Source organism: Protopterus annectens, chromosome 2.part0 (genome assembly GCF_019279795.1).
Source record: "Protopterus annectens isolate FY-2018-M chromosome 2.part0, PAN1.0, whole genome shotgun sequence".
In the NCBI taxonomy this organism is placed as follows: domain Eukaryota; kingdom Metazoa; phylum Chordata; order Ceratodontiformes; family Protopteridae; genus Protopterus; species Protopterus annectens.
Window position 1 is genome coordinate 954,079,340 of NC_056728.1, and position 19,493 is coordinate 954,098,832.

At 39.1% G+C, this 19,493-nt stretch overlaps 1 protein-coding gene across 1 annotated transcript in view; it reads left to right on the forward strand.

Annotated features, from left to right (window-relative positions):
* The window catches only part of ADAMTSL1 (ADAMTS like 1), a 4,128,157-nt gene that overhangs the window by 3,151,857 nt on the left and 956,807 nt on the right, over window positions 1-19,493 (forward strand). Inside the window, exon 18 of the mRNA XM_044061207.1 lies at window positions 7,367-7,520. Within this exon, the coding sequence (XP_043917142.1) occupies window positions 7,367-7,520 (154 nt within the window). The remainder of the gene's footprint in view (window positions 1-7,366; window positions 7,521-19,493) is intronic.

Sequence of the window (19,493 nt, forward strand, 5' to 3'; positions counted from 1 at the left end):
TAAGTGAGCCAGTTTGCTACCCATCTGGTAACATATGGATTGATGCCTAATTGAGAGGGTTTATCTACTATGCCCAAGTGGGGAATAGTGTTGAAGGCTTTGGCCAGGTCAAGGTAGGTGATGTGTACTGTCTTCCTCTCGTCCATGGCTTTGGTGACTGTCTCAAAGAAGTCGACCATATTTAGCAAACATGCCCTCCCCTTGACAAAGCCAGACTGTGTGGGGTTAAGTGTTTGGAGGTTGCAAATGTCCCTGTTAATGAAGTCCATGATAATCTGTTCCATGGCCTTGCAGATCAGGCTAATTGGGCTGATGGGTCTATATTTCCTGGATCGGTGTATGCTCCACCTTTGTGTAAAGGGATGTCAGTGGCCATCCTCCAGTTGGGTAGGACAAAGCCAGTACTCAGACTTTGGCTGAATAGGGTGCCTAATGGTGCTGCAAGTTCATGTCTGAGTTCATGTAGGATGCAGCCTGGGATGTTATCGGGTCCCATGGATAGCTGTATTTTTGCCTTTGAGAGGGCAGTGATGACCTCTTCCCTAGAGATAAGGGGTGGGGGGCAGATACGGGTCTATATTAAATTATCGAAAGCTCCCTTGAATGAACGGCATTTCATCGAATATGCCATTCATCAATTTCTGCTGTTGTGGAGGGCTGCACCCCCCCCCCCCCCGCTAATTATATATACCAACTCCAAGATCACACTACAGTGAGGAAAGGGCAAATTTCCCAATCCTCTCTGTATCACGATCTCACTATGAACAGTTTGGTGAACGGCATATTTGAAGTAAGAGCACCGAAAATGCTGTTTGCTGAACAATCTTTTCGATAATTTAATAGGAACCCGGCAGATACTGGGGATGTCCTGATTTACTGATGGGAGGGACAGAGTGGAGAAGTTTTCACTGAATCTATCAACCAGTAGATTGGCTATATCTACAGCATTTGAACAGATCTGGGTGCTTCCTTATATGCAGGGACTTGGGAGATGAACCATTTACAGGTTGCCTGTGTCCATTGGACACACAGGTGACAAACCAGGGATGAATGTCCTGTTTCCCATCCAATTGTCCAAGTTACAGGTAAATTTGGTTAGGTAGGAACTCTGCTTCACAGGGATAGGTAGTCTGTTCCTCAGAAGGGGTAGTCTCTAGGATACACACTTGTGTCTCCAGCAGTTCCTGTTTATGTCACAGGCAAGGTTTAAGTCTTTAGAATGGGTAATTCTTGTTGTTTGTTTTGTGCATATGCAGGAGGCCATCAGAGTGGGGTCTGACAACGCCTTATAAGCCAAGCATAGAGCTTCCCTCAACAGTGTATAGGAGAAATAATACAGAGAAAGGCCCTTGAGGCAGTCTGCAAAGGACATGTTACTTAATGCCCTGTGTTCTTTTAGTTAGGAACCTCTGTGGAAGTTCCAGTTGCTGGATATGCATGGTTAGGTACATACAAAAGGGAGCACTGTACTCCATGATAGGTCTGATGAATGCCAAATACAGTGGAACAATTACTTCCTTGGACGTAGATGCATACCTTTGTTTACTTCACAGCATAGAAGGATTTCCTCACTACTGTAGACACCTGATGGTCAAAGGCTAGATTACTGTCTATGTGTGTCCCAAAATCTCTGACTACTTGGTCATCTCTTAGGGATGTGTTGTCAATATGATAATTACCAGGGATGGATGACTTCCCAAAAGATACTATTATGCATTTCTTGGCTTTTAATTTCAGTCTATGGCTCTGGCATCAGTTGTTATTCTGTGTCAGTCCTTCCTGGAGAACATTTGTGTCAATGATGAGTCAATGACAGCTCCTAATTAGTAATCCCCTGCAAATTTAGTCAGTCAAAGGTCATTGATGTTGGCCTTGACTTCAGAGAAGTAAATGCCAAAAAGGAGCGGTCCCATAACCAAACCCTGAGGGACTCTGCTTGTGACTGGCCTCTTTGTAGAGGTGGACCCCCCAATTCTAACTTCCTAGAGCCTGTTTGTGAGACAGCTGGCTATATGCTGGGTGACATAAGGGTTTATAGCTAACCTCTTACATTTATGAACAATGCCCAAGTGGGGGATTATGTCAAATGTCTTTGCCAGGTCAAGGTAGGCAGTGCGAACCATTTTGCCCTCGTCCATTTCTTTGGCGATCTTCTCAAAGAAGTCCACCAGGTTGAGTAGGCATGACCTGCCCTTGATGAATCCAAACTGGGTTGGGACCAGGGTCTGGAGGTTTCCTATGTCATTATTCATCATTTCCATGATAATTCTTTCCATGGCTTTGCATTTGAGACTTGTGAGACTTATGGGTCTGCAGTTTCCAGTGTCTGCAGATGGCCCACCTTTGTGCAAAGGGATGACTGTTGCTGTTCTCGATTCATGAGGCACAAAGCCTGTTTGGAGGCTACAGTTAAATAGCAATTCCAGAGGGCCTGATAGATCATGTTTCATGCTATTTAGAAAGTATCCTGGGATATTGTCTGGGCCTATTGACGCAGTGCTCTTGGACTTAGAGACAACATTAAGATCTGTTCCCTAGTGGTAGCAGAGGGAGTTATATTTGATAGGATTTCATGAGGGAAGGTTGATAGGGAGATAGGGATAAAGTTGGAGCTGAATTTGTTGGCCGGAAGGTTTGCTTTATCTTCTGGATCAGTATAGGTGGCTCCATTTCAATCAGCTCTGCACACAGTTGTGTATTGCCTTTGAGGTTGCAGACATAGCTAAAGAATGCCTTGTAGCTGTCCTTGGCCAAATTTGCCTCAAAACTGGTAGACTTTATTGTTCCTTTTAGTAGTTTGTTTATTTTGATGAGAGTGCTTTTATCCTGTTGTGTTCTGCACCTCCTAATTCTTGCCATGATTTTTCTTTCTTCTGTTATACAGCCTATTGACGTTGTGATACCGCCAGAGTAACTTGTTTTTCGAGTGTGTTCTGGGCTTCTTCTGGTGGGTACAGCTGCCTCCTTGCAGCTATTAACATACTTTTACAGGGTTTCTGTTAATAGTTCTGTGTAGGCAGCAGTGTTCTCAAGATTTACTGGAGTTTTAATTTTTCCAGGTTATCACTTAATAGTAGGAAGTTAGCATTAGAACTGAATATTCCAGGGTTAGCTAGGATTCCAGGTTTTATTTTTACTTCAAAAGATACCATTTTGTGGTCTGACCTTACCAGAAAAGACATTACATTTGGGGTGTGCAGCACTCTCCCATATTAGTGAGGACCAGATCCAGTATGGTTGCACCCCTTGTTGGTGTATTGACAACCTGATCCAAGGAGTTTGTGCTTATCTGTGCCTGTTTGTTTGGTGTTGTATATGATTTCCAGTTAATGGTGGAGTAATTAAATTTCAACATGAATATGGTATTGGGTTGGATGGTGGGTGTTTCCAGTAAGTTTAAATACATATACCCAAAAGAAAGGCAGAACAATTCAGCAAGTGAAAATTTAATGACACTCCACACGTAAAATCACTGCACAAGCAGAGCCAAACAAAAATAACACTGCCACAATTTCCAAACACGTTTTCATCAGTATTCACTTCTTCAGAAAATGTTTTTGATTTTCTGAAGAAGTGAATACTGATGAAAATGTGTTTGGAAATTGTGGCAGTGTTATTTTTTGTTTGGCTCTGCTTGTGCAGTGATTTTACGTGTGGAGTGTCATTAAATTTTCACTTGCTGATTTTTTGTGCCTTTCTTTTGGTTATCAGTGATAGTTTGGGCACAAAGACCACTTTTTGTGTTTTTAAGTTTAAATACATGATATGGGTTTCCTCCGTCACAGAGGGGGAAGTATAGCTTGCAAGGAAGTGGTACTGCATTTTGCCTAAGGTAATTTGAATGTGGAGATGCTCAACTGAATTGTCATGTTTGACCAGCCTTGCGGTATATTTATTTTTGATGTAATCAAGACACCTCCACCTTAATCTCTGCCTGTATAGTAGCTGGTCTAAATGTGTGAAAGGCATTGTAACCTTGCACTGTTGGTGTGCTCTCCATGACTTTAAACCATGTTATCAGTGACTGCACAGACGTCATCATTCTCTAGGGTGAAGAGAGGTTTTAGAGAGAGGAGTTTTTTTTTAGGCTCCTAGCATTGAGCAGTAATACCATCAGATTTTCTTAGTTTTGTTTTGTTATGCCGGAAGTACTTTCAGTTTGGCATTGACTAAAAAAAAAGCGCTATGGGAGAGGATAATGTTTTAGCTAATATTCAAAAGCCTAGAGGGGAGAGGTGCAGTCCATCCTTGGCAAAGTAGCGTGGTCTGTTGACCAACTCCTACTATGCTAACAAATATTTCACCCCCATAGAATGACACCAGAAACTAAGCCAATTATTAAAGTCTGTCATCTTTTGTTCGTATTGTGGGATCATCCTTGAAGAAGGTATAATGCTGCTCAATGCATACAAGCCTGGGACATATATTCATACAGCTTAATGATGTCTCTCTTTATATAGTCTAGGGAGGTACATCTCAGGTCATTAACAACCACATAGACTATGACTGTATCATACTGGTAATAGTGGTCCAATGACCTGAGTGTGTGCATAATATGGTGGATCCTGGCCCTTGATAAGCTACTAACTGTGACTTTCTACTTACTCAGTCTGGTAGGAGGGACATCAGTGTGTCTTACAATGGACTCTCCAATGACTAAAATGTTGGATTCTATGGTGGCTTGCATTATGGGCTTAGAAGTAAAAGCTCCATGAGATGTGGCAGTATGTGTTGATTGGGTATTGTTTTGAAAGAGTGCATTTGAGGTTGCTAAGGGTGTTTGTTATGTGTACTTTGGGGTTTAAGAAGACTACATTTAAGTGCCACAGCATATGTGGGTCTATGTTTTTGTTTTGAATTGTGTTTGATGGGTGCAGTGCATATACTACTGACAACCTTATTAACATTAGGAGCACTTTTATGTGAGGGCTTTGCCTCTAGTGGTATTGTGTAAATTCATCTCTCACATACCATATCATTTTTTTTGAGAATTAGCTGGTTATCAGTAAACATGAGAAGTTTTACATTGCTGCAGGCTGCTCATATCTACCAAGCTGGTAATGGAAATAGTGGGAAGAAATATCCATGGCAACAGACTCTTTTTTTATTGATTAGACAGTTGGATTGAGAATATAAAGTAATGTCAGGAGTATCCAGTTTGCAACTCTGAGGGCAGTGCTTGTAACTGCAAACTAGTTGTCCTATATGTAACTTGGTATTGGCGAAATTTCAATGGTGCATTTACATGGAGAATATCAAGTCAAGGTGTCTGTGGCTATACAGGGCACTGCCAAACACTTGACAGGAAAATTAAGTAGAGCCTGATGATCTATGGATAAAGTATTTTGTCAGATATTCTGAAGTTAGAAGCAAATCAAGCAGTGCTTACTGAAAAGAAAGAATTAGCTTGCCAAGATTAATGAAAAGAGAGGAATCACCTGAATGGCTGTTGCCTAACTACTACTAGTGTTGGTCTCACCACAACTTCACTCTGCTGGGATACAGTGCTCCTTTGCTTTTTCTCTCACCAGAAGCAAGACAGTAGCATCAGTCCCAAGATGAGAAGCAAACCATAGCCTGTTTGGTGATCCACAGTCTTGTCCTAGATGATGCAAGGGTCTGTAGGCTTATTGTAGCCTTTTCATGGTAGATGCCTTGAATAGCAACCAGACCAATCAGGAAGGTCAAACACAGACACTTACCAACCAGAAAGAGTCAGGAATCCATGCACTCTGCTCCTTCTCTCACCAGGAGCAAAATATAAGCACAAATTCCAAACTGACACCTAAGAAGAAGTTATTAGGCTTTCTATGATCAGCAATCCCCAGGAAATAATGATCATAGGTTCCTTCTCTCACCAGGAACAAAACAGAAGCACTAAACTAACCCCAAGATAACTACTTAGAGGCAGAATGTGGACAAACCAGTAATTGGTGGTCTTGGAGTAGATGTTGCAGTTTTTAAAGATTAGACAGAAAAGTGGGTTAAAACCCTAAGAGCTCCAGTCTTCGCTAAGCAGTTAGATATGAAAGAGGGATAACTTAAGCTTTAGCTAGCTAAGTGGACAGCCACTAATTTTAAAAGAACAAGATAGATTGGAAGGGGTGGGCACTTTGTATTGTGGTTCTCTGGAATACAGTGGGATGGCCAATAAATTTAATTAACTGAAGGGCAGTGATTTCACAAAATGATGATTTTGTGCTTACATAGCCAATAAAAGAGGAGAGAGAAGGAGATACATGGTCAAATTAACATGAGGTGCAGGCAACTAGAAAGACAGTTGAGTTTAAAAACAGTACAACACCAGGGTGCGAGGGTGGGTAAAAACTTTATTTCTGTGTGACTCACAAGATACAAAACTGTGGTCTCTTTCCTAGTTTAAATATGCACTTAAAAGCAGAATACAGGCAAAACACAGCATAAAGAAAATGAATCACAATATACAAAATAGAAGAAGGCAATAAAGCAACACAAAATACAAGAAAGTAAAACACAAATTAACCTTTCTCTCATAGCAAGTTGTGGCAGTCTGAGTGAGCTTTTCCAGTAAAGCATGGAATATTTTATTTTATCCCTTAAACAGAAGGTTTATTTCCTAGCTCCACCCTCAGTTCACAGGTAATTAACCTTAACTGACCTGTTCTAATTTCTGTGTGACTCACAAGAGACACAGCTGTGGTCTCTTTCCCAGTTTTTTAAATATGCAGTTAAAAGCAGAATTCAAGCAAAACACAGTATAAAAATGAATCACAATATACAAAACAGTAATAAAGCAACACAAATTACAAGAAAACAAAAAACAAACTAACCTTTCCCTCACAGAAAGTTGTGGCAGAGTCTGGGTGAGCTTTTTAGTAATTAATCATAGTGATTTATTGCATGGTTTGAAGACAGTCTCTTAGACTTGGTTGTCTTAGAACATGGTTACTATGATTTCGTAACATGTTCTTAGCCTGTCAGAAATGTTCAGACATTGAAATGCTATTGTAAATAACTATCATTGTTTTTGTTTTAAGTGTAGCTAATCAAATGTAAAAAAAAGTTTTGAATGATGAAGCAAGCTGATAAAATTGTCATAGCCAGTTGGCACAGGTATGTTATTTCAACAACCAACAACTTGACAAAGAAGGCTTGGAAGTAGCTAATCATATCAGTATACAAACTACACTAGCTGTAAATTTCCCACTTTTTTTATATTGTAACTATGATAGGCATGCAATTATAAAGCAGAGCAACCATGTTTTACACCCTGTACTTTTAGTGATATGCTGAATGACTGAGTTGATTAACACTATTCCTAAATATAATTTTTGTTTGTACTAACTCTAGATTGAGTATATAAACTACTTTCTTTTGATATTACCAGTGTTCTGTAAGCTGTGGAGAAGGGACCCAAAGCCGTATTGTCATTTGTAAGAAAATGCTGCAAGATGGCATATACATCACAGTCAACTCCTCCCAGTGCTCCAGTGTACCTGACCCCCAGTTGGTCAAACCCTGCTCTTTGCCATCATGTCCAAGTAAGTAAGGGTACTACTAACATAAGTAAGTTAATGGTAGCTTGCTGGTATGCAAGTGGTAATTTTCATTTTCTTTATTATGTGTTAAACATGACAGGGTGCATTGCCAAACAGTGAAAAATATTTGCACCATAATATTGTACCTAACACATACTCAAGGTTGTTCTGTTTTGTGATTAAAGCAAAATACAATGAAGCATTTCAGATTAATAGCATATTTTAAATACTGAACATTAAATAAAGGAAACTGGCTGTACAAATTCAAGTTTTATTTAAGGAATGGCCCAGTCTACTATATTAAATTCTATAAATTCCCTTGTTCTGATTACTAGTTAGTATAAGTTTGAGATTTTTAAAGGTTTTTCTGGGAAAATGGATGAAAACTGGCATTGATCATGAAGTCATAAAGAGATGCCTCTGCCTGAATTATTTGCAGCAGGCTGACTAGGAAACTTACAATATAAGATTGTATTAAAGGTGGTTAGGCTACAGAAGAAATGAGCAGTAGAAAGCATGATGCATGCAACCCCCCCCCAGCTAACTCATAGGTGTATAGGTATATACCTGGCTAAAGACCACTAGGGTTTTTTATAAGCCTAGCCGTGCAACCCAAAAGTGACCCACAAGTTTTTGTTTTAGACATTTGTTTAGGGGGTGATTTCTGGTTATGACTGGATTTACTGGCTGCCTCTATCCATCAGAGACATAGCAGCAGGCCAGTAGTGAATTTCTGATTTCCCATCCAAAAGTCCAAGTTATATTTAAATAGGGTTAGAGGTACTTTATTTCACATGAATGAGGAGCCTGTTCCAGAGATTGGTAATTCTCTGAGATACATATCTTTCTCTCCAACATATCCTATTTATATCACAAGCAAAATTTAGGTCTTTGCATCTAGTAGCTTTGATGATATTTGTTTTGCGAATGTACAAAAGATTCATCAGACTGGGGTCCACGAATGCCTTTTAAGCTAAGCACAGATTTTCTCTCAGTAGTCTGGAGCGCTTCAGTATAGAGATAGGGCTTCGAGGAGATTTGCATAGGATAGCGTGTTTATGGTCTGTATTCATTTTGTAAGGAACTTTCCACATATTCTAGTTGCTGCATGTATCTGGTCAGGCACATACCAAAGGGGGGAGGGCCATTATACTCTATGATAGGTCTGATGAGGGATGAGTACAATGGTATGATGACATTACTGGACCCAGATGCCATGTCTTTACTTATAAGTTGAGCAACATACAAGGATTTTCTAACTATCTTGGACTCATGTTTGTCAAAGGTGAAGTTACTATCTACATGAGTTCCCAGATCGCTAATTAGTGAATGGGATCCTACATAGCCTTAAACCTGCAAGCACAGAGATTCCTGGCTCCTGGATGTAGTTTCCTGTGGCCGCATACTTCCCAAAAGGTACTATAATCCATTTCTTGGTATTGAGTTTTAAGCTGTGGGTTTGGCACCAGTCATTTGTCTGCGTTTGACTTTCTTGTAGCGTGTTTGCATATTGGGGATTCAATGACTGTTTGTAACTATCTACAAATTGGGTCAACCAGAGGCTTTTGACACTGGTTTTCACTTCTGAGAAGCAGATGCCAAAGAGGACTAAGCCCAACAGGGAGACCTGAGGGGCTCCAGCAGTGAAAAAACACCAGCTAGCCAAACTAGCAAAATAAAAAACACCAAAAAGAACAAAAGGAGCCTCTTCAAATTGCATAAAATCTTTATTGATGTCTCCTGGTACCTTGGCTCACGCCTTCATGGGATAAATTACACACCAGAAAAAACACTCCACTTATAGTGCATCAGTTAACAGCACATTCTAAACACAATCATATTAAAGTGAAAACCATTCCTTTAACCAAAACACATGAATTAAATCCTGACAAATGATCATTCCCATTTTTTCCCATGCTAATTAAACATTAAGATTTACTTCCAAATGTAAACCTATTGGATGTAAAGTACTGAAATTAACAATAAAGCTGGTTTCCAAAGCTAATAATTTATTTATAAATATTTCACCATATTGACATAAAGGTTTAGCCAGTACACTAAAAAATAAAGTAGAATCTGAACCCCCATGACAAGTCCAGAAATTCAAAAGTCTACAGGAAACAGTTGCAGACCATCACCGGCAAAGCAGTATGTCCTTCCATGCTGACAAATATTGGATCCCCTTAGAATGACACCAGAAACTCAGCCAATTTTTAAAATCAGTTATCTTTTGTTTGTATTGTGGTATCATCCTCCATGAAGCGAATATACAGTTCAATGCTAGGCTCATACCAGCCTGAAACACACAGTCCGAGAACTCCATAATGTCTCTTCATATACTCTAAGGAGGTACGTCTCAGGTAATTTACACCTACATGGACTATGAGGGAATCCTACTGCTATCTGTGGTGTAATGACTAGAATGCATGTGTAATCTGGTGGATCAATAGGCACATAACCGTTATCTTCTCCTTGTTCATCCTGGTTAGAGGGTCATCACTATGTCATACAATGGAGTCCCCTATGATTAGAGTCCTGGGAAGTGTGTCTGTGAACAACTCCACTCAAAAAAAGTGAATTTATACCAGCATTGAAAAAAAGAGACTCACTACTGAGCCCTCTGGTCCATAAAATGTCTACACTGAGCCCTTTTGTGTGTTTCCCAACTCAGATAGGCCAAGCAAACACCTCCTGCTACAAGATGACTAATCCCAGTCCTCCTAATGTAAAAATGAAGTAAAAAGAATCCCACAAGTGCAATGCTACCACAAACAACTAGCTAGAAATCCCTTACAGACAGATATTTTAAGGCAAACAGCAGCAATAGTGATAGAAAAAGCACATTTTTAGTAAAAGTATCAGTGATATGAACAAGCATAGCAAGGACATGGCAGCAATTATTTAGAAGGCAATTTAGATGACTAGGGCTGATGCTCACTCTGCAGAAGCAGCAACACCAAATTCGATTGAAGTCATTATTATTTGTGTACTGCCATAATATTTATACTCAGGATACAATAGTTTTTTCTGAGTATTTCTACTATCTGCGATTGTCAATTTCCCTCCCTGTTAATTAACTTGCTGTACTACCAAAATCATAATCTTGCTATTCAGCTCAATCCCTCTGTTTTCTCATTTACCCTCCTTTTACTTAAAGATCCCTTCAGTCTTCTTCACTTCATTCATCCTCCTATAATAACTCACACTCTGTCTGATGATTATTATAATCACAAATGCCTGTAAATCTTCAACTTGCATAAACTGAAATGTCTGCACTCAGTAAAGAGCAGATATTTATTTACTGGGGTAGTACTCTGATCACGTCTGACCAATTTCAGTCTTAGGCTAGGGTGCACTTCAGGGTACTTAGACCCCTGAGGAATCAAGCACCGTACTAGATTCCTGGAGCCGAGCGATCATTATCTTCACTTTCCCATCAAATGTAAAGTGTCACCAATACTTTTCACTGAACTCTGTCCTAAGGGCTGAGGTCTCCTGTTTCACTCATACAAAATGCAGCTTGATAATAACTGAAACATATGCAAAAAGCATTTTTGCATGGGGAAATTCCCTTGTATCCCCTTTCTCAAATATTGAAGTATTGTTTTTAGTCTTACAAGTTGTAAAGTCTCTTTCAAAAAGGAAATTAATACTTCTGTTGGTCCAGACAATATACAAGGCAACATTCTGAAACTTAAACTTTTCCACCTCAGCCTTTTTCCTAGGATTTCTGCCTGAAGTCTGGAGAATAGTCATTGTGACTCTTTTACACAAGGGTCGTCCCTGTATAGTTCCAGACAATTATAGACCCATTAGCCATTAGCCTTGCAGCCTAATATTAAAGTCATGGAACATATTATAGCAGACGCATTTATGCAGACACAGGCAACTATAATAATATAGATCCCAATCATTTTGGTTTTATGAATGGCAGGTCCTCTCTCCTTAACCTAGGAAGCTTCTTTGAAAAGGTTACAGAGGCTGTGGACAAAGGTCAATCAGTGCATTTGCTTATCTCAATATGGCCAGGGCATTTGGCACTATCCCCATGATATTTAAAAAAAATAGACCAACTTACCACTTGCTATCTGCTGGATTGCAATTGCATATCTGAAAGACCCTATTTTTTTATTTATTTATTTTAGTTATTTATTGACATTTGTTAACCGGGTTAGTCCAGCTGAGCCAGGGGCCCATTTTCAGTGGAGACCCGAGGAAAAATCTCCAGAAAAATTACAAATTTTACAAAAGTTGCAAAGATGCAATCAACAGATAACATAGCAGAAGTCCATCAGCAAGTAACAGCATAATATAGCAAAGGTCTACTAACAAATAATGGATCTATACATATAACATATGAAGTAGATTCAGGGGTGTAAGCATTTAAACAAACAGCCATGTATACATAAAGAACAGAGAAATTGTATGAAGAGGCAATTGCAGTACAAATTTTCTTTTGTGTATATGTGTATATTAAAACAATAAGTGAGAAGGTTACTGAAAAACCAATCAGTAAAAATAAAATGAAAACTCCAGCAAAGCTAGAACCTCCACTGAGTGACCTCCCAAACCTCTTGTATCAGAGGCACATGGGATATATGCAAGTGACCCTTACGAACATCAGATGTTTCATCTAATTGGCAATTCTGAATGCCCAAGACTTGTTTCATTGTTTTAATGACCAATTTCAGGCCAATAAAGCCAAACCCAACTAGCTGTGGATATGCATATTTCTGCCTTGTTATGACCTCGTCAGCACAGCACAGAATAAACAGAGTGTTTGACTAAGCGTAAGAAACACAGGGCTGTTATAGCCAGCTGATGTCCATTATCATTAGGGTCACTGCAAAACTGACTGCTTAGTCAAACACTCTGCTTGTGCTGTGCTGACGAGGTCATAACAAGGCTGAAATATGCATATCCACAGCTAGTGGAGAAAGTTTGCTGAGTGAGAGTTAGAAGTTCAGGGATGCTGTGGGCACAGGTGATGAGAGTGGAATTGTTGGCATATTGTAGAAGTTTATTGGTGATTATATTCCTTGGGGAACATCAGTGTTTACTGGGAGGAAAGGAGAGTGGACAGTTTGTCAGCAGATAGATTGTTGCCTGCCGGAAAGGTAACTAGAGAACTAGTCGATGGAGGAGGTAGAGAGATGAAGGTCAGAAAGTTTAGTTAGAAGTTTGGAGTGAGAGACAGTATCAAAGGCCTTAGAAAGATCCTGTAATAGACAGGAGACGAGCAAGTTATTGTCACTAGTACCCTCTGAATGCAAAATTGTAACTAGTGGGATACTACAGGGATCAATTCTGGGCCCTCTCCTGTTGGGAATTTATTTTTAGATATCCAGTCCATTATCCCAAAAGTGTGGTTGACCAGGTTTAAACATGATTGCATACTGGGCACTGTTATCCACTCAATCACAGATAGTAAACTGCTCCAGCAAGGGCTGGATTATGCACCTACCTAGTGTACTGAAAATGTATCATGTTAAGTTTGAAAAAGTGCAGCATTCATTAAAAAAGAGGTTCCCGTCTCCTCTTCAGACATGGTTATAAGAGACAGAGGCACTTATGTGGACAATTTTTTCTCATTTGATCATCGTTTTTCCATCAGAGTCAATACATTTTTTTTGTCTGACCCAGTTAATTTCCAAGTTTATTTCTTCAATATCTAAAGAAATCATCCTGCCACCATACTCTTCCCTTACCAGGCCCATCTTTCAATACAATGCCCCCTTTATTTACAAATCATGGCATACTGCTCAACTAAAAAGACAACAAAGATACTTTACAAAGAAAAGCAAAGCCCTGAAATCTTCCAACTATCCCAGTAAATTAGCACAATTCTCAGGTTACTTAGCTACCTACACACTGCTTTGAAATGACTTGCATCTTGCCTTTTTAGCTACAAAACATACAGTTCTGTACATCTGTCTTTGCAAAACTAGCAGCTCTGCATACACATAGACTGGGGACCTACATTTACAACAACAAATAAGCAGCACTCCTTCCGTTCATAATAAGCTACAACTAGGGGTCAAATAAAGTACTATGTTAACTACTTTTAAGGCTAGAATTGATGACTGGATGGGTGGACACAAATTTATACCAAGATTATCATGTATAGTCCTGCTAGATTTGGGAGGTGAGCACTATGAAGTGCTAGAAAAGAGAGACAGAAACTTTTAACTGTGTCTACTGAAATGCATCTTATGGTCCTCATAATATCTAACCTAGTTCTTTTGTTTCTGTGGTCCAGTGCCAACTACACAGTCTTACAACAATCTGTCATATCCAAACAAACAGCATTAGTAATGGAAGGCCATAGTACTTCACTAAACACACCATAACAAAGTGTAAGACTGCTGGCCATATTACAGCAAGTCAGCCTAATCCTCAAAGCCCTTAGTGACCATATTGGAACATGCTTTCAGTACTGCTCACATACCTGCTGGACAGCCCACTGAAGCTTATACCTTTCAAAACATTACTGTCTTATCCCTCAGTGAAAGTACATTCAAATCTCCACACCTTGAAATTGTCTACTGTTACTTCTCCAATTGCAGACTTAGCCAACAATCCAACAGTATTTCAAGAAAGTTTTTAATATTCTTAGGTCCTCACAGAACCATCTACCTGAAAGGTCTACAAAGACAAATGGAAGCAAAATTCTTGTCAGGTGCAGGATCAGTACCTGGACCTCATGACATCACCTCTTCTGACAATCTTTTAGTATACAAATTGGTTGACATATGTATTAGCTACTCCACCAGTTAAGTACCTTTTATAGTAATTTCATATTTAACAATGGCTTCTTGCCCACAACACTCTCTTTACTGAGGGTCAACAAAGCCATCCTTTGTGATTTTTTTTCTTAGACCTTATGTCAAAGCTCCTCTTTCCACAATGAGACATATTTTATTTTGGAAAAGTTTGCCAACCAACCTCCCCCCTTCTCCCCCCCACCATGTAAACCAGCATCTGTTACTGACATAAAATTTCTGTCCTGGAAAACTGTTGACATAACTTCAGCTAAAGAAGATCTTAGAGTTGCAAACGTTATCAGTAATTTTTCCATATTTAGTCTTCCATAAGTACAAGGTAGCCTCAGAAGTAATTCCACTTTCATACCTAAGGTAGTCAGTGTAACTAACTTAAATCTAACCATCAACCTCCCCATAATCTTTCCCTTTTACACCAGTAAAGGGGAATACTTACACCATTGCAAGTATGTAAACAGACAGCTGTGTTCTATCTAGATAGAATGAAACCTAACCATAAGAACGGGCCATTGTTCATCTCTTTTGCCCCTCAAAGAAACTTGTGCAATAGATGATTTATGAGCCTTTCTAAGTCACTCCATCACTCTTACTTGTAACATTATGCTTTTTCCATATGCTCTATTTAAACTTCATTTCATACATATTTAGAAATGGTAAAGCATTGGCATTACATTATATATGAGAGTATTTGTTTAAAATGTACGTAAGGAGTCATTGCAGGGGTGCACACGGAATAATGTGATACACTCTTTCTTAATACGGATTTCATTCTCATATTTACTACTAAAATTATTTCGCATTTGTTTTTCTACTCTGTTAATAATAATTACATATTGCTTCAATTGTCTGTGGGATTACCTGCCTTTTGTGATTACTCTGTTTGTGAATTTGTTCTGTTTTATTTTTTATTTATTTGTTTTTTTTATATAAATTTCTTCACCTGGCTGTGTCACTAGTCTGCTGTGATTAGTGTACTACCCCAGTAAACAAACAAACAGACTAACTAGATAACCAACTAAAAGGTATAAGACTTCAATATAATATTCCTTTTTGTTGCATTCCTAACTGCAAGAGACTCTTTTAATAATTCGGACTAGGAAACATTCGTACTGCCAGTTACAAGTTTAAACAATAAATAATTGTAATTACTCTTAATGAAGTGGGTCTAAGTACCATTTTGCTCTGCTGCTTTGTAGTGTGGCAACAACTGCAAATACATTTGTTTTTGACGTAATGACATTATGCTCTGAGAATTTTACATTTTTAATATCTGTGTGGAGGCCTAGCTGGTAACATTGAAATCAAAGCCATAAATGAAAAGAGGTACTCACAGCTATATGAGGTAGGCCATAATTTGTATGCTTATCAGAAAACACTGTATTATTCCCTTAATAGCAATGTAAACTCAGAAGACGTGCTTATTTCAAGAGCAAAAACTAAGCACTGGCTTGATTGCATTGCTGACAGATTATCACAATATGCAAGTACATTCAGAGGAAATTAGTCACAAGATGAAACTACTTCCCAGATCAGTGTTGAAGGGGCAAAAAGGGTTCCTCATAGTGTGGCATTGAGGAAAAGGATAGCCTTTTTGTTTGCCAGAGCCACTGGCATGGATGGATAAAGCTCTGACTGCAGCTGTTGTGACCCAGGTTCAGCTATGACACTATGTGCTATGGCAACTAACAGCATTAGTAAGAGAGGGTGGGATGCCATTTCTGGAGGGAAAGCTGGCAGAGCAGTCTACACATACTGCCACTATCTGTCAGAGGAGGGGCAGCAGTATTATGGAGTGGCATTTGGTAAGAGTTGGGCTCACTAAGCCACTAATGGGTGGGCAGAGAATGATTGTGTGGAAGCATGCAGCCTCAAGGGGGTGGTATTGTGTTCCAGAGCAGTAATGCTGATCACTTATCCTACTACCCAAGTGGTGGCATTAGGTCATTTAGAAATATGCTGTCCTTGCCAGGTAGCCTTTATGGTTGCCTGAATGACAATCCCTTTCAGACAGATTTCACCTTCAGCTCCAAGTAGAAGCTTCAGAGGAAAGGAATGAATGGCCACTGTCCACTCAAGAGGAAGCTTGATGGTCATATGACATGGGGGAGGGGATAGTATAGAAAAAATGATAACCATTTTCTTTTTCTGAAGTCCTTTGTGTTAGCATGCAAAACAGACAAACAGGCATAATTACTTGAATGGTGTTACTGGACAGACAGAAAACAATAGATAGAACTGGTTATTTTTCAAATCCTTCAGAAAAAAAATGCTTTTCAGGCCAGCATATAACATATTAAGTAAGTAAATACTGATTTGTACTTTTTTCAAAGCTTAGTACAGTGTTCAACTTCAAGTGAGTGAACCAACCAACAAACAACAAAACTTTCTTTTACAGGTCTAAGCAGTTAACAATCTGGAACCTTTCTTGAAATTATAAACCATTTTTCAGCAGGTCTAAATAATAATCTTAAATCACACTTACATGTGTGTACATAGAAAAGGATTAATGAAATATAAAATTGAATGGATACATGCTCTAGTCCATAAATCCATGTTTTACACTGGTAATAAAATACATTTTTTGCACTGGTAACACAATATGAATTATCAGCATATACTTAAATTTTTCCCTCAGAAACAGGAGCTGCATCTTGCAGTTTGGGCCACTCTGCTGACTTGTGCATTGGTCAATTGTCCATTGTTTATTCTTTGATTGTTCTCTCATTGTTTTGCATATCATTGTTTGATGAATGTCCTAAACTTACTACTTTACATAATTCTAAACCAGACTTAGCTTAAGATTTAAATTATTGTTCTCCGAAGTCATGGGTAAAATTTCTGCTGTGTGACGAAGACATTGTATTCACAAGTTCATTAACTCTTCATATCTAGTCCCTTCTAAATGCATAATTCATTTTTTTTTTCTAATACCTGGACAGCTTTCTCTATATTCCAGAGACTGGCACAGAAACCTTTGACAAGGCAACTACAGTAGGGGAGGCTGTCTTCCTTCTCTGTATAACTAGACAGACAAACAGAAATATCACTACCTTTATTCACTTCAGCTTTAACGGTCACTATGAAAGTCATACCCTAAGCCAACAAGTCAGATCATGCATCATTTGCTTTACGTGTGTAATATTTCTTGCACATTCATTTTGCCTCAAGGTACTAGATCATTACAACATTAAGGAATGAGACAAACCCTCTTCAAAGAAAGCTGTTAGAAATGGAATCCAAACAAATTATTTAGAAATTATAGTGGATTAGTTAATTCGGTGAGAAAAGGCTGACATAAATGTGAAAAGTGGCAACAGCACTTGGCCAGTAGACACAATTATGCTGGAAGCGGTAAGGAGACAGAGGCAGAGGACAGTATGATGTGGACAGATTGTGTCAGACCAGTATCTAGGCTGGAAAAGTGTGATCTGTAACATAACATTAGAAGGGTGGAGGGGGCCTCACAGAAATGTAACAATAGCTTGATAATCAGGCAGAAAGAGAAAGTAATTACAAAACAAAGCAGAAGAACAAACAAGGGTGACCTAGAGCATGGCTGTGTGGTATTCTGTTGGTGTCGGAAGATATCAAAAACTGTAAAACTGATGTAGGACTGAAAAATTAGCATTTTTATTATCACAGAAACACAGACCAGTGAAGGTGTGGTGGAGACATGGAGAAGGCTGGGTATACGATGTTTAGGAGTACCAGAGAGGGGAGAGATGAAGGCAGAGAATGCTCTGCATAAAGAAGGCTATCAAATATCAGAGTGTTAAGGGGATGAGCAGAACCTCTAGCAAATGCCCTGTTGGGTAAGGTTGTATCAACCTCCAAACACGTACAGGGAGGAGGACAAGAGACAGAAGGACAGAATAAAAGGAATCAGGTAGGAGGAGGAGATTATAATAATAGGGGATTTGGATCTGCCAGCCACATATTGTTAGATTCTAAACATTGGCTCAACTTCAAGTTTATGATGGTGCTTGCAAATAAGTCGTCTTCAATTAAATCACAAAATAGTAATAAATTAAAATTAAAACATGAAACTAAAACAGCAAACATTACAGAGTGAACAAAAAGAGTTAAGCAATGTCATATGCCTACCTAAACAATTGGCTTTTGATGGACCTGTTAAAATCAAACAGTTACAGGGAGTCTTCATCCATTGATGGAGGAGTTTTCAGAAGCAAAGCGCCTGATAATAACAAGTCCAGATATCAGAAGTCTGCAACAACCCCTGATAAGTGCAACTCCAGTGAAGAGGAGCAAAAGAGCTTAGCTGGACAGTATGAACCAAGAACTCCTTAAGAAGTCCATTGTGAAAAGGGAGAGGGAAATGGCTGAGGTCTTGGAATGTGAGGGGATTGAACCAAAAGATACGAGACAGTACCCTGTACCTAAAGGGGAGAATTTTGAAGATCGTCATAACAAATGCAGACACGTGACAGAGATGTCAGGCATTGTCTGATAGTGATCACGCCACTGTGCAGTTTACAGTGGGAGAAAAGGGAAGAATATTTAAAAAAAAAGCTAGTAATATTAGGGGTGGATTATGCTGATCTCCGGGAGAGACTGAAAGAAGAATTAGTGATTTGTAGGAAAAGTGAGGGAGTGAACAAACTATGGAAATGGGTCAGGAAGGACTGTTAGGGCTCATGGACAAAGGTCTGAGTAAGGGGCAAAAAAAGGAAACAAAAGAAGAAATTCGGCATGACTATACAGTGTGAACCTAGTGATTAGCATCGGAGATAGGGCATAAATGAATTAGGGGAGGGGCTGGAAGGTGCAGGACAGACAGAACTATTTTAATAAGCAGAGTGGCTGCAACAGAGGTAAAGGCCAAGATAAAGGGATTTTGCAGAAGGAGTCACTAGGAACATTAATACGTTAATTTTCTGTATTGGTATGTAATTGAAAAGAGGAAAGGAAATATCAACATGGCTAGGATGAGCAAGGACAGAAGAGTAAATTACAAGAGACAGGGAAAAAGCATAAATATTGAATTAATACTTCATCTTAGTCTTCATTAAGAGTAGGTGCAGTGCTGGGGGAAAAGAACAAAGTGGGGGAGGGCAGTGTGCAAACAGCAGGATAGAAATGGAGGAGGTACTATAAGAACGAATAAAGCACAGAGACAAAATGGACTACATCACATGGTCCTGCACAATCAGCCCAGTGTGCAAGTAGCACATCT